This window comes from Capricornis sumatraensis, chromosome 3, assembly GCF_032405125.1.
Source record: "Capricornis sumatraensis isolate serow.1 chromosome 3, serow.2, whole genome shotgun sequence".
Lineage (NCBI taxonomy): Eukaryota > Metazoa > Chordata > Mammalia > Artiodactyla > Bovidae > Capricornis > Capricornis sumatraensis.
This window is the reverse complement of record NC_091071.1, coordinates 157595781-157619304: the sequence shown is the minus strand read 5'-3', so window position 1 is coordinate 157619304 and position 23524 is coordinate 157595781. Positions and strand designations below refer to the sequence as shown.

At 39.0% G+C, this 23524-nt stretch overlaps 1 protein-coding gene across 3 annotated transcripts in view; it reads left to right on the top strand.

The window, feature by feature from the left end:
* The window catches only part of DOCK10 (dedicator of cytokinesis 10), a 304971-nt gene that overhangs the window by 153530 nt on the left and 127917 nt on the right, over window positions 1-23524 (top strand). For all 3 annotated transcript variants that reach the window (XM_068968164.1, XM_068968163.1, XM_068968165.1), the window contains exon 4: window positions 14104-14186. In XM_068968164.1, the coding sequence (XP_068824265.1) occupies window positions 14104-14186 (83 nt within the window). The remainder of the gene's footprint in view (window positions 1-14103; window positions 14187-23524) is intronic.

Sequence of the window (23524 nt, the reverse complement as noted above, 5' to 3'; positions counted from 1 at the left end):
CTCAGAAATGCCGATGTAAATCTGATGGAAGAAAATCAACAGGAATTGGGGGCACGGTAGAGTTCAAGCCAGAGAGACTATTTTAATAGCCTAGCTGGGTTAAAGATCTGTACTAACATGTGGCAGATAATGGTGGTAACAGTAGAGAACGGTTAAGGAGATAGAATTCACAGGAGTTGGTGATGGAGAAGAGAAAACTGTGTTGGTGATGACGCCCACATTTCCAGCTTGGGCTATTAGTTTGATAGTTGTGTCAGTAATTTAAATAAGGTACCCAGAAGAAAGTACAGATTGCTCAAGCAGAGATGGATGAAGACAATTAGATGACATCTCTGAGTGACATGCAGAGCAAGAGATTCAACAAGATACATACATAGGTCTCAATATAGTAGGAAGGGGTGGGCTCGGGCTCTGTCTTTAAAAATCGAAACTCTGAATCTGGAAGAACTTGCCCAGGAATGCCACGAGGCAGGTCCCTGAGTGATGTTCCCACGTAAGGCTGGGAAAGAGAGCCCAACACAAGAAGTGGACCAGTGGACCAGGCGGTAGGAAGAAAACAAGGAGAAATGATTTCTTAGAATCAAAGAATTGTCAGTAGCGAGAGTGAGGCAATGATATAAAACACCAGTGACGTGTCAAGATTGGGTAATTCACTGGATTTGGTAATTGAGAGTCACCAGTTGTTCTTTAACAGAGCAGTTTCATAAACTTTGATCACAACCTGATTACTGCTGGGTGAACTCTGAACAGAAGCAAAGTGTGTTATCTTGTCAAAGAAGGTATATGTTTGTCACCTTACCTAGGAAGTGCCTTGAGAGTAAACCCAGTAAAAATATTGGAACTCTTCAGGTACAACACTGAATCCTGAAGTTAAAAATAGTTCAGTAGACTATTAAATTATGTACCAAAATATTGAAAATGAAATTTCTTTCTCTCCTTCTTCCTCTTCCACCATCTGGACTCAGATAAGTGGTGTTCAATTAATTCACAAGAAAATTATGAATAGTCAGGATAAAAGCTGCATCATGTTGAGAGAAGATTTTAAACAACATGGGTCCTAGCATTTCAAGAAAATTATGGGGAGAGGGAGATTAGCCTTGATTTTAAATGTATTTCATGCAGTGTCATTTTGTTAACTGAAAGAAATATATCTAAACAAAATGAAATGCATCTTGTCAAGCAATTTCTTTTCTTTTATGGTTAAAATAATTTTATATATTTTATCTTTAATTTTGAACTGTATATTGTATACTTGTATAAAGAAACCATTCTTTTGACCAAAATGCCTTTGTACTTTATACAAATAGTTTGAATCTCATATGTAGAATAATGTGCAATTAAACTTACCAAGAAATAAGAATAAGTCTTTCAATAAATAATTCCAGGGTTTCTTTGCATGTATAAATAAATTAAGTAAAAAAATGAAAGCTGTTTTCAGAATCTGAAACATTGGGCAGAAATGAGTGGTTCTAATGCATTCATTAACCTTGGACCAGAGCGTAGTAAGCATGGTTTTCTTCAGTCTAGAACTAGTTCCTCTGCTCTGACATCAGGGGTACGTGCACAGTTTGTAGTGCTGGAGAAGAAGTGTCCAAGGAGTCCCTTGGACAGCAAGATCAAACCAGTCAGTCCCTTTCCAGGCAGATGCTTTAACCTCTGAGCCACCAGGGAAGCCCCAATCCTAAAGAAAATCGACCCTGAATATTCACTAGAAGGACTGATGCTGAAGCTGAAGCTCCAGTACTTTGGCCACCTGATGCAAAGAGCCGACTCATTGGAAAAGACCCTGATGCTGGGAAAGACTGAGAAGAAGGAGAACGAGGTGACAGAAGAGAAGATTAAATAGTATCCCCTCCTCAATGGACATGAATTTGAGCAAACTCTGGGACAGGGAAGCCTGGCATGCTGCAGTGCATGGAGTTGCAAAGAGTAAGACATGGCTTAGCAACTGAACACATTGGGGGAAACACAGTTATAAAAAAACCTCTCCAAATTGCAAATAATTCATAATATTTTCTTAATTAGTGCAAATAAAAAGATTTTTGTTTCTGTTTTGAAGAGGCTTTTAATTGATTAGTGAAGGTCTTGTTGGATGTTAAGGGAATTTTATATTGTATGTACTTTTAAAAGTATTTTTATATGTACAGCCATATTTATTTTGCAACTTCAAGAATTTAATGGAAAATGATATCAAAATCTGTTAACCAGTATGTAGGCCTAGTTTATATAATGATTTTTTTCTGTCATGGTCAGAATAAAATGGATCACCCAATTTTTTTTTTTAATATACTAAATGTATGATAGTAAAGCTCAATGATAAATAATCTTCCTGCCAATGCAGGAGATGAGGGTTGAAACCCTGGATCAGGAAGATCCCCTGGAGAAGGAAATGGCACCCTTCTCCAGTATTCTTGCCTGGAAAATCCCATGGACAGAGGAGCCTGGCAGGCTATAATCCATGGTGTTGCAAAGAGTCAGACACGACTGAGTGCACACACATACACACACATACACACAGATATAAATATATGAATGTTGATTATGGCAAATTCAAATTAATCTACTCTTTAGTGGCATTAAATAGAATGTATATGGAAAATGAAATTTGAAAATGAAGTCAAATTTTTTTGTGTTTTACATTAACCATCCTGAAGAAATATATTTCCTAGTTGTTCAATTCCCTAGAATAGTAGTCTTCTTTCCAAATATGCAAGTGTTAGTCATTCAGTCATGTCTGACTCTTTGTGACCCCAGGGACTGTAGCCCACCAGGCTCTTCTGTCCATGGAATTATCCAGGCAAGAAAACTGGAGTGGGTTGCCATTTCCTTCTCCACTAAGTATGCAAAATGGTTCCAATTCTAAATTGAATTCCTCTAGACTTCTTCACAATAAGAGTCATTCTATGTTTGGTGGTAAGTGAATAAAGACAGAGCAATATTGCATAGGAACCTGGAACGTCAGGTCCATGAATCAAGGCAAATTGGAAGTGGTCAAACAAGAGATGGCAAGGGTGAACGTCGACATTCTAGGAATCAGCGAACTAAAATGGACTGGAATGGGTGAATTTAACTCAGATGACCATTACATCTGCTACTGTGGGCAGGAATCCCTCAGAAGAAATGGAGTAGCCATCATGGTCAACAAAAGAGTCCGAAATGCAGTACTTAGATGCAATCTCAAAAACAACAGAATGATCTCTGTTCATCTCCAAGGCAAACCATTCAATATCACAGTTATCCAAGTCTATGCCCCAACCAGTAACACTGAATAAACTGAAGTTGAATGGTTTTATGAAGACCTACAAGACCTTTTAGAACTAACACCCAAAAAAGATGTCCTTTTCATTATAGGGGGCTGGAATGCAAAAGTAGGAAGTCAAGAAACACCTGGAGTAACAGGCAAATTTGGCCTTGGAATGCGGAATGAAGCAGGGCAAAGACTAATAGAAAATGCACTGGTCATAGCAAACACCCTCTTCCAACAACACTAGAGAAGACTCTACACATGGACATCACCAGATGGTCAACACCGAAATCAGATTGATTATATTCTTTGCTGCCAAAGATGGAGACGCTCTATACAGTCAACAAAAACAAGACCAGGAGCTGACTGTGGCTCAGATCATGAAGTCCTTATTACCAAATTCGGACTTAAATTGAAGAAAGTAGGGAAAACCGCTAGACCATTCAGGTATGACCTAAATCAAATCCCTTATGATTATACAGTGGAAGTGAGTAATAGATTTAAGGGCCTAGATCTGATAGATAGAGTGCCTGATGAACTATGGAATGAAGTTTGTGACATTGTACAGGAGACAGGGATCAAAACCATCCCCATGGAAAAGAAATGCAAAAAAGCAAAATGGCTGTCTGGGGAGGCCTTACAAATAGCTGTGAAAAGAAGAGAGGTGAAAAGCAAAGGAGAAAAGCAAAGATATAAGCATCTGAATGCAGAGTTCCAAAGAATAGCAAGAAGAGATAAGAAAGCCTTCTTCAGCAATCAATGCAAAGAAATAGAGGAAAACAACAGAATGGAACAGACTAGGGATCTCTTCAAGAAAATTAAAGATACCAAGGGAACATTTCATGCAAAGATGGGCTCGATAAAGGACAGAAATGGTCTGGACCTAACAGAAGCAGAAGATATTAAGAAAAGGTGGCAAGAATACATGGAAGAACTATACAAAAATGATCTTCACGACCCATATAATCATGATAATGTGATCACTAATCTAGAGCCAGACATCTTGGAATGTGAAGTCAAGTGGGCCTTAGAAGCATCACTACGAACAAAGCTAGTGGAGGTGACGGAATTCCAGTTGAGCTGTTTCAAATCCTGAAAGATGATGCTGTGAAAGTGCTGCATTCAATATGCCAGCAAGTTTGGAAAACTCAGCAGTGGCCACAAGACTGGAATAGGTCAGTTTTAATTCCAATCCCAAAGAAAGGCAATTCCAAAGAATGCTCAAACTACTACACAATTGCACTCATCTCACATGCTAGTAAAGTAATGCTCAAAATTCTCCAAGCCAGGCTTCAGCAATACGTGAACCGTGAACTCCCTGATATTCAAGCTGGTTTTATAAAGGCAGAGGAACCAGGGATCAAATTGCCAACATCCGCTGGATCATGGAAAAAGCAAGAGAGTTCCAGAAAAATATCTATTTCTGCTTTATTGAGTATGCCAAAGCCTTTGACTGTGTGGATCACAATAAACTGTGGAAAATTCTGAAAGAGATGGGAATACCAGACCACCTAACCTGCCTCTTGAGAAATCTGTATGCAGGTCAGGAAGCAACAGTTAGAACTGGACATGGAACAACAGACTGGTTCCCAATAGGAAAAGGAGTACGTCAAGGCTGTATATTGTCACCCTGCTTATTTAACTTCTATGCAGAGTACATCATGAGAAACGCTGGGCTGGGAGAAGCACAAGCTGGAATCAAGAATGCCGGGAGAAATATCAATAACCTCAGATATGCAGATGACACCACCCTTAAGGCAGAAAGTGATGAGGAGCTAAAAAGCCTCTTGATGAAAGTGAAAGAGGAGAGTGAAAAAGTTGGCTTAAAGCTCAACATTCAGAAAATGAAGATCATGGCATCTGGTCCCATCACTTCATGGGAAATAGATGGGGAAACAGTGGAGACAGTGTCAGACTTTATTTTTTTGGGCTCCTAAATCACTGCAGATGGTGACTGCAGCCATGAAATTAAAAGACGCTTACTCCTTGGAAGAAAAGTTATGACCAACCTAGATAGTATATTCAAAAGCAGGGACATTACTTTGCCGACTAAGGTCTGTCTAGTCAAGGCTATGGTATTTCCAGTGGTCATGTATGGATGTGAGAGTTGGACTGGGAAGAAGGCTGAGCTCTGAAGAATTGATGCTTTTGAACTGTGGTGTTGGAGAAGACTCTTGAGAGTCTCTTGGACTGCAAGGAGATCCAACCAGTCCATTCTGAAGGAGATCAACCCTGGGATTTCTTTGGAGAGAATGATGCTGAAGCTGAAACTCCAGTACTTTGGCCACCTCATGTGAAGAGTTGACTCATTGGAAAAGACTCTGATGCTGCGAGAGATTGGGGGCAGGAGGAGAAGGGGACCACAGAGGATGAGATGGCTGGATGGCATCACGGACTTGATGGACATGAGTCTGAGTGAACTCCGGGAGATGGTGATGGACAGGGAGGCCTGGCATGCTGTGATTCATGGGGTCACAAAGAGTCGTTCACGACTGAGCAACTGTACTGAACTGAACTTAATAAAGACAGAAATATAAATCAGAAACCGTGGAATATAAAAATAAAAATAAAGATTCCTCATAAGTTTGAACCTAAAATTTCAATTGCATTGAATTATAATTTTTGAATTATATGAAAAGAATGATTAAATCATAATTTTATCAAAGGTTTTTTTTTGTTTGTTTGTTGTTGTTGTTTTTTAGTATCATCCATTTATTATGTCCTGACAAAATAGCTGGGATAACTAGCTGGAAAATTAACGTGTATTCCCCCAGATTAGGCACAGATATGACTTTTGAAAGTCTAATTTTAAAGTTTGTTCAGTTGCCTTAATGCAGCACATTTTGAAAAGACAAGCCAAATATCTTGATTCACTTTCAGTTTGAATCAACCAAGACAGCAATTTAGACAATTCTATAATTCAAACATAATAGTTTAAAAATTATTTTCACATATGTTTGGCCTTTGCTATAACATTCTGTTTTACACTGTATAGGCATATTTATATACATAGCAACATTATCTAATATCAAATAATATTTTTAAAAAACCAGACTCAGAAAACTGTTAAATAAGATTCTATCATGACTTCTGAAACTGAGTCAGATCTATAGTCACATTTATTTTCTCCAGACTCATTTCCATTTCTCTCTTTAGAATGTACTGTAAGTTTTAAAAGATCACTCGCAGTTCACCTCATTTTTATAGTGCAGAAATTAATGATTTAATTTTAAAGGAATATATAATGTGATCCCATTAAATTTTAAAAGAGAATGGCTTTTCCTTTTTCTAAAATACTGACGTATTTATTGGATGACCAATATCCTGATTTGCAAGAAGTTTCATGTTCTATCTGTTGGCCTGGCCAATTGCATTTCTTTTCATTTTGAAGTGCCTCAATGTGGACAATAAATTATCCAGCCACTCTTTCAATACATAAATCACCTGAATTCACTTAAATTCATGATGCTACATTTTTTAACATTTACAAAATAGTCATAATTATTTCTAAACGTTATAAAGAATGGCATTAATTTGAAAATTACCACCACCATTTTACACATACTGATTCATCCCAGTGGTAAGTAAGGGCCAAAGAGAACACCTTTTGTGGTTGTGTAAACCTTCCTGGTAAGGCAGTAGTCATGTAATTAAGTAGCCTCTATAGCCAGGAAGAAAAATAATTTTGAATCTAAAAAGCCATCTATTGCCTGCTTATTACTCTGTAGTCAGAATCTAATAATCAGCCTTTTTAAGAGCTGGACAGATTACATTGCCAAACTCAAATTGCTATTTGAGGTAAGTAACAAGATTTGAATTGATTCTGATGATTTTCTAAGTTCAGTTCAGTTCAGTCGCTCAGTCATGTCTGACTCTTTGCGACCTCATGGACTGCAGCATGAAAGGCTTCCCTGTCCATCACCAGTTCAAACTCATGTCCATCGAATCGGTGATGCCATCCAGCCATCTCATCCTCTGTTGTCCCCTTCTCCTCTGGCCTTCAATCTTTCCCAGCATCAGGATCTTTTCCAATGAGTCAGTTCATCGCATGAGGTGGCCAAAGTATCGGAGTTTCAGCTTCAGCATCAGTCCTTCCAGTGAACACCCAGGACTGCTCTTTAGGATGGACTGGTTGGGTCTCCTTGCAGTCCAAGGGACTCTCAAGAGTCTTCTCCAACACCACAGTTCAAAAGCATCAATTCTTTGGCACTCAGCTTTCTTTATAGTCCAACTCTCACATCCATACATGACTACTGGAAAAACCATAGCTTTGATGAGACAGACCTTTGTTGGCAAAGTAATGTCTCTGCTTTTTAATATGCTGTCTGGGTTGGTCATACCTTTTCTTCCAATGAGTAAGCATCTTTTAATTTCATGGCTGCAGTCACCATCTGCAGTGATTTTGGAGCCCCCCAAAAATAAAGTCTCTCACTGTTTCCATTATTTCTCCATCTATTTGCCATGAAGTGATGGGACTGGATGCCATGATCCTAGTCTTCTGAATGTTGAGTTTGAAGCCAGCTTTTTCACTCTCCTCTTTCACTTTCATCAAGAGGCTCTTTAATTCTTCTTCACTTTCTGCCATAAGGGTGGTCTAATCTGCATATCTGAGGTTGTTGATACTTCTCCCGGCATTCTTGATTCCAGCTTGTGCTTCATCCAGCCTGGCATTTCGCATGATGTACTCTACATATAAGTTAAATAAGCAGGGTAACAATATACAGCGATGTACTCCTTTTCCTATTTGGAACCAGTCTGTTGTTCCATGTCCAGTTCTAACTGTTGCTTCTTGACCTGCTTACAATTTTCTCAGGAGGCCAGTCAGGTGGTCTGATATTCCCATCTCTTTAAGAATTTTCCATTGTTTGTTGTCATCCAAACAGTCAAAGGCTTTGGTGTAGTCAATAAAGCAGAAGTAGATGTTTTCTGAAACTCCCATGCTTTTTCAATGATCCAATGGATGTTGGCAACAGATGATTTTCTAAAAAGGGAAAGAAAGGGGAGAAAAATGAAATATTTTGTTTATAGTGTTTTAAGATACCCTTTACAGTGGTCCAATCTTTTCTAAAGTATTTAGATATTTAGAACTTTTAAGGTGTCCTATTTATTTATTTCTAAAGGAAAAAAAACATGGAAGTTTCATTCATTAAAAATATGTATTGAATGTCTCCTATCAGTAAAGGCCGCATGCTGGAGTTGGTATGCTCCCTGCCCTTATAAAAGGCCATGCCTTCTTGAATAACACTGGAGCATCATCTCAGTTACTAGAATTCCCTGCATGAAGCTGGGACCCTAATGTTTTCAGTTCCTAGGCAGACAACATGTTAAGGATATAGTCATATTGTCACTCCAGTGGACTGATGGATTTCAAGGCCCCCTCTAGAGATTCGGATTCAGTGAATCCCCTATAGGGCCCAGGAACCTGCATTTTAATTAGTAACCCCCATGGACACAACACAGTTTAGGAAACACTATCCTAATGGTTTAAAAGCCTTTGGCCAAGTTGACCTGACTCAAATTTTTATGTGTCTAAAAAAATAACAGGCAGAAATGGCCAGATAAAGGCTGAACAAGCAAATGTAATAAATGAATAAAGTGTGAACCAGGGCATTGCTCTTTGGAAAAATTAACCAGTTCAACAAACTTTTGTTGGACATCCAGCCTTCATCTTTGAAGCTGATTATGGCAGCCCCCTATTTTCAAGGGGAAAAGAAGTGGGTATTTTGAAACCAGTATTGTGGGCTAGGTATTAATAATTTTTAAGGAGAAAATGGGACCATTGCCTCATTGTAACAAGCAGAGTTATAGTCTGTGGCTCTGAATTTCAACAGGTCACTTCAGCTTCATTTTTGGACAAAGAGGAGTTGTCATAATTATAATAGTCCTTAATGAGCTTCTTAGAGTGAGTATGTGGGCTAGAACAAAGAATAGAGAATAATTTTCTATGTGTAACATTTCTAAAATGCCTAACTATGTAGGAGAAAAATTTATGTTTGTAAAATCCACTGGCTTCCTCAGAATCGGAGAAATCACTGATTTAGAAAGATTCCTGAGGGTCATCTAATTCAACCTAAATCTTCATCTACCCACTACCAGATATAAGAAACCTAACAAATAAATTCAGGAGTTTGATTTAAAAAAAAAAAAAAAACAGAACACTGTGATTATCAGAGCTTAGATAGCTCTCTAAAACTATACTTGAATAAGTCAAGAAAAACAAGTTGTTATTCTCCACTAGTATGTATGTGATTTATAGAATGAGCCAAACTCGCTGGCAAAACTGATTTTTCAATCAAATATTTATTGATTATTTACCCTCAGTTAGGTATATAGGAATTGAACCTAAAGAAGGTGGTATTATTTAGACAGATAAAAAAATTAGAATACTAAATCACTTAATTGAGATCTCCCAATTAAGACCAAAATTCAAAACCAGATCCGTCTGACTTCAAGACAGAGAGAAACACCACAGGAAACATTTGGCTTGATAGTTCAGATGTGATTTGAAAAAAAAACAGAAGTCTGCAGTTATCAAACAACTCATAAATGACTTCAACAGACTTAAGTCAGATAAATCCACTTTGAAATCCTGCTTCTGTCATGTGTGGGATCTTGGGCAGAAGTCTAAGCCTTTCCTTGCCTCTGTGGTCTATAAAATGGGAATAACAAAATCTCATGTAGTGCTTCTTAAGATTGTATGTAAAGGACCTAGTAGTACAGTATCTGACAAACACTTGCCACTGCAAAACAAAAGAGGTTTTTACCAGGCTATACCGATATAAGAAAGTCAGTCAGTTAAGTCAATTCAGTCACTCAGTCATGTCCGACTCTTTGTGACCCCATGGACTTGCAGCATGCCAGGCCTCCCTGTCCATCACCACCTCCCAGCTCTACATCAGCTGAAACTCATGTCCATTGAATCAGTGATGCCATCCAACCATCTCATCCTCTGCCATCCCCTTCTTCTCCCGCCTTCAATCTTTCCCAGCATCAGGGTCTTTCCTAATGAATCGACTCTTCACATCAGGTGGCCAAAGTATTGGAGCTTCAGCTTCACCATCAGTCCTGCCAGTGAATATTCAGGACTGATTTTCTTTAAGCTGTACTGGTTTGATTTCCTTGAAGTCCAAGGGACTCTTAAGAGTCTTCTCCAACACCATAGTTCAAAAGCATCAATTCTTCAGCGCTCAGCCTTCTTTATGGTCCAACTGTCACATCTGTACATGACTACTGGAAAAACCATAGCTTTGACTAGTCAGAACTTTGTCAGCAAAGTAATTAATGTCTCTGCTTTTTAATATGCTGTCTAGGTTGGTCATAGCTTTTCTTCTAAGGAGCAAGCATCTTTTAATTTCATGGCTGCCGTCACCATCTGCAGTGATTTTGGAGCCCAAAAAATTAGTCTGTCACTATTTCCATTGTTTCTCCATCTATTTGCCATGAAGTGATGGGACTGGATGTCATGATCTTAGTTTTTTGAATGTTGAGTTTGAAGCCAGCTTTTTCACTCTCCTCTTTCACTTTCATCAAGAGGCTGTTTCGTTCTTCTTCACTTTCTGCCATAAGGGTGGTGTCATCTGCATATCTGAGGCTATCGATATTTCTCCCGGCAGTCTTGATTCCAGCTTGTGCTTCATCCAGCCAGGCATTTCACATGATGTATTCTGCATATAAGTTAAATAATCATTGTGACAATATACAGCCTTGACATCCTCCTTTCCCAATTTGGAACCAGTCTGTTGTTCCATGACTGTTTCTAACATTGCTTCTTGACCTGCATACAGATTTCTCAGGAGGCAGGTAAAGTGGTCTGGTATTCCCATCTCTTGAAGAATTTTCCAGTTTGTTGTGATCCACACAGTCAAAGGCTGTGCTGTAGTCAATGAAGCAGAAGATAGATATTATGAGACAGAAATTTCTAATCCAGTCTAATGTCCTGAATGTTCAGCTGCTAAATCGGAGATCATAATAAATGAAATGAGTTACAAAAGTCTTGTTGGAAGTCAATACTAGTTCCAGCCCAAGAATGAAGCCCTGTAGTTCTTGGTTCAGTTCTATACCCTCTTATATATTTATATAAAGAGTATATATTAGTTTGGCAGGTTTTTTAATCAAGAATCTTTAAAATGCTTTGAACACTTTATCTTAAGAAAATAATCCAAAATGGATCAGACTTGGGGGAGAATGAGAGGAATAAATGTGTGAAGATATACTCTGAAGCATTTTTTCCTGCAATGGCACAAAATTTGAAATAGCCTTAAGAATGACTCACTCTCTCCCCTTTATAGTGTTTGAGTTAGTTGCTTAGTCCTGTCTGACTCTTCATGACCCCATGGACTGTAGCCCACCAGGCTCCTCTGTCCATGGAATTCTCCAAGCAAGAATACTGGAGTGAGTAGCCATTCCTTTCTCCAGGGGATCTTCCTGACCCAGGGATCAAATCCAGGTCTCCTGCATTGCAGCTGATTCTTTATCATCTGAGCCACCAGGGAAGCCCTTCTATAAGTCTTGCTCAGATGTCACCTTCTTTGTAAGACTCACCCTAATGAGTCTATTTAAATTGTCCTCCTTCTCCCAACTCTACCATCCTCCTTCAATTTACTTACTTTTGTGTCTATTGACCAGCTTTTCACAAGGGCTTATGTTTTAAAAGATCATGAATTTTCGTCCTTTTCACTGATGTATTTGCATCACCAAGGAAAATCCCTAGGTACAGAGTATGGCTTCAAAAATGTTTATTAACCATATTAATGAACTAAGAGACTTGGTTGATAAATTAGGCTGTGCGACTTTATTCTACTTATTTAAAGTGTCATAGAACTTGAAAAGCAAAAGTAGAAAATATTTAGGATATCTAGAATATACCTTTAAGGGAAGGATTGAAGGCAGGAGGAGAAGGAGACGACAGAGGATGAGATGGTTGGGTGTCATCACCAACTCAATGGGCATGAGTTTGAGCAAGCTCCGGGAGTTGGTGATGGACAGGGAAGCCTGGCATGCTGCAGTCCATGGGATCACAGAGTTGGACACGACTGGGTGACTGAACTGAACTGATACCATTCAGTGAATAAAAATAGCACTTCAATTCAAATATTCAAGGACAGTTAGGTAAAACTATGCACCAGGAAAAAAAACAAAAAACAAAAAGATTGAAAGGAACTGCCAAAAAGGGATGAGTTTTATGTTTTTGTTTTCTATTTTGTACCCTTTGAGAACTACAGCAAAGTGTTGAGAAAGGGAAGTAAGGAAATGAGAGAGGATGGGAAAGAACCATAATCATGAATGTTTTGCCTCCTTCGGTTGGGATGCTGTGGGTCTTTTTCTCCTTGCCTGAATCCCTGCAATTTTTATCCAGAATGAAGATGGAACTTTCTAGCCAAGGAATATATCAGGGCTCAGATTTCCTCTTATTTCCAGAAACATGTGGTTTCAACAGTTGGCTCGGAAATTGGCAAGTTAAAAAACAGAACATTAGCTAAATATTCAGTTTCATTCACATTCCTCTTCTCCATCCAGAGTCAGTACACATCCGCTGGATTCCCTGTGGCTGTTATCCACATCCATTTGTCTTGCAGCTGTTGTGTTTTTATCTCTTCTTTTCTCCTGTCCCGCTGCTGCCACTCCCCCCCTCCTGTCTTTGTCCTAGCCTCACACATTGTTTGCCGTCAGCCCCCATTTGTGTGTGGGTGTTTCCCTGAACAAGTAAGGCAACGGTATTGAGAAAGTTCGAGGCCAGAGAAATCGGGAGCGGCTGAGGACTCCAGTCCCTCTCCCTGCCTTCCCTGGGCACCTTCGAGCAGGTGCCCACCCAGGGCTCTCCACCTCCCATTCTGTACCCATCTCGGGGCCATTCCCTCCCACTGTCTGTTCCTGCTAAGACAGGGCCAGTGCTTTCTTTGCTGCAGGGCTTCTACATCCTGAATAATGATTCTCACAAAGAGATCTCCTTGCCTGTCCCCTTCTTGGTTACAAAGACAATCAGAGGTCTTATCTCTTATATTGCAGTAAGTCTATTACTCCTCATTTTTTCCTACTAATGCTAGAGGACAGATATCCTTATAGCTGTGCTGTTGCTGTTTAATTCCCAGATTCATGTAATTTTAGAATTGAAAGGAATCTTAAAAACCAGCTAGTGGAATCCCCATTACCAGTACACGGTCAGTGCTGTGCCAGGCGGTGCATACATGGTGTTTGGGGAATATTTGCCATCAGTGAATACTGTAAATTCAGCCATTATGAACCACTGTAAGTTGATTCTTTTGCACTATTAACTTGGTGTTTTAAAAGGTTTTTGGTCATCTTTTACTCACATATACTTATAAAAAAATCAATGAATGATCAGGGAGAAGGCGGGGCTCGGAAGGCAATGAGGTAAACTGAAAAACTATAGTTGGCAACAGGGTTGTTATAAAGAGGAAAAGGATAGGTTTGCTGATGCAAGAACAAGAAGAAATAGGCTAAAATTATGATGAAAGGATGACATATAACTAATAACATCTTTCATTATGAAGAACTGTTAAATAAAGGATTGCCAAGGAAAACTGAAAAAATGACAGTACTTGAGGTACTTGACATATCTGGTTATGATTCAGCAGATGATTAAATTAGGCTTTCCTTGATGGAGAAAAGTAGAGTAAATATGTTAAATGGTTCCTCCTGTAAGATTCTGGGAAGGGTTAGATTTCCCTTTCACTGAAAAATGAAATGATCATAATGAACGTGTTCTTACCTACCTTAAAATCACTCACATAGCCACCTTAACATTAACCCGGAGATAATGAACACTGAATTCACCTTGCTTCTTGTCAGGATAGCTGATATTTGAATGATAAATTTTAACTGTCATTTTTTCCTTTCAGGCTTGTAAATTTTATAGTTCCCAGTGGTATGTGGTAAATTACAAATATGAACAGTACTCTGGAGACATTCGACAGTTACCTCGGTAAGAACCTTTTATGAGTAATCATTGGGTTTTTCCTTATATAAACTATGCTCTCTAGTCACTGTTTGTGAATATGTGTACATTCATCTAATACCAAGGTAAAAAAAAAAAATTTAAATAGTCACAAGAGAAGATTTTGTTGAACAAAGTATTATTTATATCTTCCCAGAATTGGGTGACAGATAAATATACTCATTTAGGTATAGCCTAGGGCTTCCCAAGTGGCTCAGTGGTAAAGAATCCGCCTGCCAAACAGGAGACCCAGGTTCGATCCCTAGGTTGGGAAGATCCCCTAGAGAAGGAAATGGCAACCCACTCCAATATTCTTGCTTGGGAAATACCATGGACAGAAGAACCTGGCAGGCTATAGTCCATCGGACTGCAAAAAGTCGTACACAGCTAAGTGACTAAACTCCAACAAGGCTTTGAGCAAAGTTTTAAAGTGTTAGGTATTCTTGTGTGATCTGTCCTTTCAATAGCAGATACAAAAGGATTAAAAGGTACAATTTGGACCAGGAATTCTTTTTTATATGCTGTGTATAGCATTCAGACTTGCCATTGGTTTCATATATTTTCATGCTGGGATATCAAAAAGCATAAAAATAAACAACCTGCACAAGAGCAATAATGTCTAAGAATAGCAAAAAGGAAAAACAAGCATCTAATTCTTTTCAGACTGTAGGGAAATAAAGTCTTTAGGAGAAGATAACTTCATTCTGTACCTGCTTACCTGTCACCTTTATAGAGAAGCTACCTGACCTAGAGCAGTCATTTATTCCATGTCTGTATCTCTCACTAAAGTAAAGTCCAAAAGGGCAGGGACTCTTCCTTCCTTGCAGAATCTTTTGCAGGCCTTGAAGAATGCCTGGCACATAGTAAAGTGACAGTGAAAGTGAAAGTCGCTCAGTTGTGTTCAATTCTTGTGACCCCACGGACTATAGTCCATGGAATTCTCCTTTCTAGAATACTGGAGTGGGTAGCTATTCCCTTCTCCAGGGGAATTTCCTGACCCAGGAATCAAACCAGGGTCTCCTGCATTGCAGATGGATTCTTTACCAGCTGAGCTATCAGGAAAGCCCTGGCACATAGTAAGTATGCAGTAATTACTTATTGGATAAGTAAACTGAGTGGATCAAAAATTTTAAAATCTAATAATCCTGAATGGGCTTGAAGTTGCTTAAATTCAAAGCACTGTGATGAACTGGAACCTCCCAACACACTGGTTCATCAAACTAAAATGATGCACATTATCTGGAAAATAAAACTTAAGGCAGAAATAAGTTAATTTTTTACTAACCCTTTCCTCAGTGAGACTTTGAGGTCATACACATTGCACATAACTTTTTAATGGGCACATGGTTTCGATTTGGGCACCACTTTCTAAGATCTCCCATGCCAGCAGGAACATCTTTTCCAGACTGGAATACTTGGAAGTACTGCATTCAACTCCAAATGCAAAATTTGAAGAAGGTGGAGTTATGGAGTAGCACTGGGAAAGTGACATTTAAGCTCAGATCTGAAGGAACAGTAGCTACCAGCACTGTGATCTCCAGAAAAGGGTCCCCAGAGGAAATAACAGGGGCAAAAGCTGTGAGCTGGGAATCAGAGTGACAATTCTGGACCTAAGGGTTAATTAAAACCCTGGAACCAGGCAAGGGACCTTGTGGGCCCTGGAAATGAGCTTGGGTTCTATTCTCATTTCAACAGAAGACTATAGAAATTGCAACCTAGAGTGTGACATGATCTAATTTACCTCTTTAAGAGATTACCTGCTCTACTGTATGGAAAATGGGATTGCAGCAGTCAGAATTAAAGAAAAAAAAAAAAAAAGAAGAAGGAAAGAGACCATTTCTTTGGAGTTGAGTTCCTGGGAAGAGCAAAGCAATGTTCCTCTAAAACAGCAAGTCTTTATTCAAAACAGTGAATGTTTGATTTTTACCAAATGTCTGAGCATTCTGGATTCAGGTCACTCCTAATAGATAACCTCCTGTAATTTCATGTTGAGATGGTCTTATCACACCCTAAACTTTCATGAGTAATTATTACATTCAGAATGTCTGGACATTAGTCACGCACATAGCTGCAATTGAGAAGCAAAGCATTTTTTTTACCATCAAGTCTTCCTCTTTCTGAAAATAGTTCTAAGAAGTGGTTACAGCTTGGAAGCCATGTCCAAGCACTTGGAAGACAGTTTATAAAGGGAGAGAGTGTAGGAAGAGGTGTTTAGCTTTCATTTGGCATAAATGCCTTCCTACTGTCCTTAGGTCTACTGACACTTTAGTAGCTTTATCTCCAAACACTTCATCTTTTCTTATATCCCTGATGCCATAAAAATATATATTAATTTTAAAAATTCACATGTACTATATTCTTTCTCCATTAAAAAATAGAGAAAGCACCTCCAATCAGAACAGGGTCCAGATGTCATTGCTGACTTGGAATTCTTGTAGAGCACAAGAAGAAATCCCATGAGAAGAAATGCAAAAGTCACTTAAATATTGTTGAGAATTTCTCACTTTAACTGAAGGATTTGAAAGTTGATACCAAGAAGGGGAAGAAGACTGCCACTAAGTAAGAAACTGTAATCAACTATGTATGTATATTCAAAATGAAAATCAGAAGTTCTAGAATAATCTTCACATATCCCCTAAACAAATGAAGATTGTAATACTGAGTAGCGTAAGTATTTTTAATGATTTTACGAGGCTAGGCACTCCCCTCTAGACTACAGATATTTAGGTCAGTAGTAGAAACATAATTTACTTGGGCCCTCTGAGGCTATTAGAAGTAAATCATTTTCATACCTCCTGGATTAGAATTCTCCTATGTCTGCTACCAATTTAAACTGATCATTTCTTTTTATGGATTGCTGAGGCTATAAAATAAAAACTTAAAATTATGGAGAAGTGAAAAAAAAATGTTTGCTTATCTCCCTCACTTTTAGTCCTTGAATTTAAAATTGTGTTATTATTAACTCTTAAGAACCTCACTTTTTTTAGTGTCTGTTCATAGGAAGATATTGGAGACAGACTCTATTTAAGGATAGAATATAAAAAGTAAAGCCTTTGCAAATTAGAAATAAAAATCAGTACCAAAATCAGTATTCCTAAGGAGAGAAGAATGTCATTAAAAAATACATATGATGTCAAAGGAGCTAAGAATATAAATGGGGAAAGGATATAAACATTGGGAACAGTAACAGCCACAAGTGAAAGAATGAAATGAGGCTACTATCTTACACCATAGGTGAAATTAACTCAAAATGGATTTACTACTTGAGTATAAGACCAGAGACCATAAAACTCCTGGTGGGGGAGGGGGGTGGTAAAAAGAAAAGACATAGGTGATAAGCTGCTTGACATTGGTTTTGGCCATTTTTTTTTTTTTTAATGGATCTGACTGGAAAAGCAAAGGCAACAAAAGGACAAATAAACAAGTGAGAGTCCATCAAACTAAAAGCTTTTGCACAGCAAAGGAAATCATCAAAATAATTAAAAAGCAACCTACTGAATGGGAGAAAATATTTGCAAATCATATATCTGATAAGAGGTTAACATCCAAAATGTACAAATAATTCATACAACTCAATGGCAAAAAAAGAAAGAAACACGATAATCTGATTTTTAAAATGAGCAGAGGATCTGACTAGACATTTTCCCAAAGAAGACACACAAATGGCCAACCAGTACATGACAAGATGCTCAGTATCACTAATCGGCAGGGAAATGCAAATCAAACCACAATGAATTATCACCTCATACTGGATAGAATGGCTGTAATGAAACCACCCAGAGATAGCAAGTGTTGCTAAGGATGTGGAGAAAAGGGAACCCTTGTGCACTCTTGGTGGGTATATAAACTGGTACAGCCACCATGAAAACTAGTATGGTGAGTCCTCAAAAAAATTAACATTAAAACTACCATATGATTCAGCAATTCCACTTCTGTGTATTTATTGGAAAAAAAAAAAAAAAACACCAATTCAAAAAGAAGTGCGCACCCCCCAAGTTCATTACAGCATTATTTACACTAGCCAAGACGCAGAAACAACTTAAGTGTCCGCTGATGGATGGCTGGAGAAAGAAAATGTGGCGTTATACACAATGGAATACTATCAAGCCACAAAAAGAATGCAGTTTGTCAGTTTTGACAACATGTGTAGACCTTAAGGGCACTATGCTGAGTGAAATGTCAGCGAAAGACAATGCCATTGGATCTCACTTACGTGGAATTTTAAAACAAAATGAAAAGAAAACAAGCTCACAGATACAAAGAACAGATTGATAGTTGCCAGAGATAGGGTGAAGAAAATCAGTAGGTGCTAACTTCCAGTTCTAAAATAAATGAGTCATGGAAATGGAATATACAGTTTGGTGTCTAGAGTTAACTATACCCTATGAAATATTCCAAAGTCACCAAGAGAGTAGATCTTAAAAGTTCTCATCACAAGAAAAAAAAATATTTTAATAGCTAAGTATGATGACGATGTTAACTAGACTTACTGTGGTCATCATTTCACAATATATACAAATATAGAATCATTTCTTTGTACACCCAAAACTAGTATAACATCATCTATCAATTATATCTCAATTTAAAAACTATGAAACAAACAAAAAATATGATGCCACAGATTTTGTTAATCCATGGGGTAATATACAGGGATAATATGACATATTTAGAAGTTTTACCACAGATGGGTAGATATAAAGAAGAAAATTTCAGAAAGTATATTTCTTGACAGAAGAGCAAATAAAATGGAACTGGTTTAGCTGGATTGATTTGGAACAAAAAAAAATTTTTTTTAATAAAAGAATACTTCTTGAGTGTCAACTGTGAGCTGGAATGTTCTGGGTACCGTACTTATGTTACCTCATTTAATTCGCATGATCCCACGGAGTAGGAACTGTCTTCCTTGTTGTATAAAGCAAACCAGAGCACTAAGAGGGCTGGTAACTTGCCCCCAACCTCACTCTACTCAAGTATCCCCACACTCCTTGTTTGGGGCACAGGAGGTAATTTGGGTGTAGAAATAAGACTGACCAAAATGGCAGCTACTATGGGTCCAGACACCAGAGGGTGAAGTCCCTGCTGAGCTCTGTAAACCTGGAGCCCAAAGGCCCATAGTGCCATTGGGGGAAGAATTTTACTTTCAACCTGCAGAGGGGCTTATCTTTGAATGATCTCCAGAAGAGAGACCAGTCATTGATTAATGGCCCCAGGAATGTGACACTGAGCAGCAATAAAATCAGGAATGCTGTGCCTTGTGGGTCAGTGGGAAGGGGAATGGGAAAGAAGAGTTCTCAGTAGCCTGCATACCTCAGCAATGGTCTAAAGGCTCTGCCAGCGCACTCCAGGGCATTTTCTTACAAGGCTGACCTCACCTCCCCTCTCTCTCCCTCCCTCTCTGTGCTCCAGCCCCACCAGCGGGGTACTCCTGAATGCTGCAAGCCAATCCTTCCTCAAGATCTTTGCTCACCATTCACTGTGCCAGAATGACCTTCCCCCAGATCATCACAGGCACGGCTTCTTCTCCTTCTCAACCGAAATGGCCATCTGTGACCACCCTTTCTAAACCTGGCTTCTACCACCTCTACCTTGATCGTTCTTTTTTCTTTGTTGATGTTGTTTAGTTGCTAAGTCGTGTCTGACTCTTTCGAGACCCCACAGACTGAGCCCACTAGGCTCCTCTGTCCCCGGGGATTTTCCAGGAAAGAATTCTAGAGTAGGTTGCCATTTCCTCCTCCAGAGAGTCTTCCCAACCCAGAGATCAAACCCGCATCTCCTGCGTCTCCTGCTTAACAGGCAGATTCTTTACAGCTGAGCCACCTGGGAGAGGCCTTCTTCTCTTTAATTTTCTTCAAAACCATTTCCATCTAGGGAAATTATCTTGTTGATTTATGCTTTATTATCTAGTCTCTCCCTCCTTAGAGGGCGAGCCTCCTCCACTTGGGGATTTAATTTCTAATACAGGGTTGGCATTATCGCAGGTCTTCTATGTGACAGGTGCTGTCTGGTAACTTGATCATTTAGTGACAAGGAAGAACGCCTCCAAAAATTAAGACCACTCTCAACTCACAGTGAATTTGATCAAGCAAACTTAGATTTAAGAAAAGCTGACAGTGAAAGAGCATGCCCATTGACATATCCCCCACCCAGGATATAACCTAAATTGACATTCACTGATCTGCTCGTATTTTTTAATGAACAATAAGGTCTGCATGAATAGCACTAAGGATTGATGCAATGGCTGAGTTTTGCTAGAGACCTTATTGGTCTTATCTTTCTATCATATAATTTTTTGTATCCTAATACTTAAGTGAACTAAAAAGGAAAGCTTAAAGAAAATTTAGTTTTTATGAAAGAGTTTTGAGACTTCACAAGCTGTAGTATTGTAACATTACAACTTGTGAAACTTTACAAATTTAAAAAATTGTTTTCAGTGTTTGTATGAAGCCCCTTTCTCTGTTTTCAAAATCATCTGTCCTTGAAATGCCACAGGAAAATACTTGAGAAATTCATCCTCAGCATTTCTTTGAGAATAGTTGCATATATTTTTGTATAATTTTTAATTAATTATTATTGGAGTATAGTTGCTTTACAGTGTTGTGTTAGTGTCTGCTGCTGCTGCTGCTAAGTCACTTTAGTCGTATCCGACTCTGTACGATCCCCTAGATGGCAGCCCACCAGGCTCCTCCATCCCTGGGACTCTCCAGGCAAGAACACTGGAGTGGGTTGCCATTTCCTTCTCTAATGCATGAAAGTGAAAAGTGAAAGTGAAGTCGCTCAGTAGTGTCTGACTCTTTGCAACCCCATGGACTGCAGCCTACCAGGCTCCTCCGTCCATGGGATTTTCCAGGCAAGAGTACTGGAGTGGGTCGCCAGTGCCTTCTCCAGTATTAGTGTCTACTAAGCACAGTGAATGAGTCATACATATACATAGGTTCCCCTCCCCCTTTTGGACTTCCTTCCCATTCAGGTCACCACAGTGGATTAAGCAGAGTTCCCTATGCTGTATGGTATATCCTCATTAGCTGTCTGTTTTACACAGAATATCAATAGTGTTCATTTTTTAAAAAAATTTTCTTGGTATTAAAAAAATTCAAGAGATGTCATTTTCATCACTCTTTAGATAATTTATTCAACACTTTTTTAAAAAAATCCCCCCTATATTTTATTATGCAAATTTTCAAACATACAAAAAGTTTTGGAAAACTTATACAATGAACACCCATATTCCCACCATCTAGAACGTATCTTCTGCATGTTCCTATTTTTACTATATATGTATTTTATGACATTATCTGATCATCCACCCATGCATCTAGCCATCTATCAGTCCGTCTTATATTTTGACCATTTCAAAATGAGTTTAAAATATCAACACACTGTATGTTGCGCTTCTAAACCCTTTAGAATGTATACCATGTTTATAGTTTACTTTTCTTTCTTTTGAGGGAAACTTTAGGAGAAAAGACACATGTTGTAAGTGAACCATTGGATGGCTTTGACTATGTACAGACCTGTGCATCTGAAAACACGACTAAGATAAGGGATATACTCATCAGCTGCAAAGAGCCCATTGCTACCCCTTCCTGGTCACTCCTCACCCCTACTTTCCTCTCTCCCCAGAGACAACCCTTGTTCTGATTTTCTTCACTACAGATTAGTATTACTAGTTCTAAAACTTCATCGCATTGGAATCATGCTGTATGTATTTCTCTGTTTCCAGCCTCTTTGACTCAGCATGATGCTTTTGAGTGATACCCACGTTGTTCCATGTATTGGTAACTCCTTTCTCCTTCTGAGCAACATTCCTTTGTGTGGATCTGCTATATTTTGGGGCTTCCCAGGTGGCACAGTGGGAAGGAACCTGCCTACTGTTGCAAGAGACGCAAGAGACTCGGGTTCAATCCCCATGGAACTGTGGATACAGCATTTTGAGCTAAGCTGTGCATAAGCCACTTTACGATCATGGACTTTTGTGAAACTTTGTCTGTCCTTTTAAGGTTGTCTCAATTACCAGTTCTCTGCTGAGAGATTTGTGGAAAAACCCTGACAAGTATTTAGCCTTATACATTTGAGATTCATGAAACCCCGACTTTGTTTCCTTAATTCTTTGTTATTTCATTACTAATTTGAAAGGCTGTTCCTTCTCTCCTTTCTTTACACTTTTATAAATATCTTTGCAGAAATGATAGTTGGACTGTAGAACATGGCCACTGTAGCAAGCCACAGTTATCAAATATCTATAAAATTATTCTTTTATAAGAAAGAGAAGAAAGGATAAATCACATAACAAAAGATGACAGAATAAAGAATTCAGAAATGAATAGTGTCCAGGTCAAAGGGGAACTGACGGAGGACTAGCATATAGTTTAGGGCCACCCTGGAGCCGGATATTGACCTTCCATGTTCAAAGTTGTCTTTGTTGCCATATCCTCAGTTTTCCCTACTCCTCCTTCTATCTTTCACTTGGGATGTTTCCTTAATAGTGCCTTTACTGCCTTGCCATCATTTTAAGAATCCTGGAACACTCATGTCTCCTCCTCTACAGACAAAATACTTCAAGTAATTGCTCTGAAATCAGCCCTTTGAACTTGCCTTTGAATCTCAGGCAACCTGTCACCTGTCACAGGAGCAGAGGTTGAGGAAAGGGTCGTGTTTCACAGTTTTCTTTTGCCAACAAATGAAAAGGAGAAAGGGACTGCTTCTGGTTCAAGGAGTGTCAGGACGTTGCTAAGGAGCGGAGGAGAATTTGGGGTGTGATAGAAGGAACTTCTCAGGAGTCCCAAAATAACAGTGTGGTCTGCTACATCAGTGTTCTGCCTTCTGATTTGCATGCATGCACGCTAAGTCACTTCAGTCGTGTTCAACTCACAACGCTATGGACCGTAGCCAACCAGGGTCCTCTGTCCATGGGATTCACTAGGCAAGAAAACTGGAATGGGTTGCCATGCCCTCCTCCAGGGGGTCTTCCCAACGCAGGGATAGAACCCGTGTCTCTTACGTCTCCTGCATTGGTAGGTGGGTCCTTTACCACCAGCCCCACCTGGCCCTAACAAAAGAGGCAGAACACGTTAACATCAGTGGCAGCTGGCACAGATAGACTTGAGTATCTCTAAGGTTTTGCAAGAAGCAGAAAGAACTAGAGACACCAGGAATCCTCTGGAAGAGAAAAATGGCTGCCATCATACTTAACATGTTTATTAAAGATAGTTTGGACTTACTTGTCCTTAATACAAGTAACATTTCAGAGATAAGGTGTCTGACCTCACCTCTTTCATTATGTGTTCCTGTGAGTAACTGTTATGAACCTCATCTTCTCAGCAAAACAG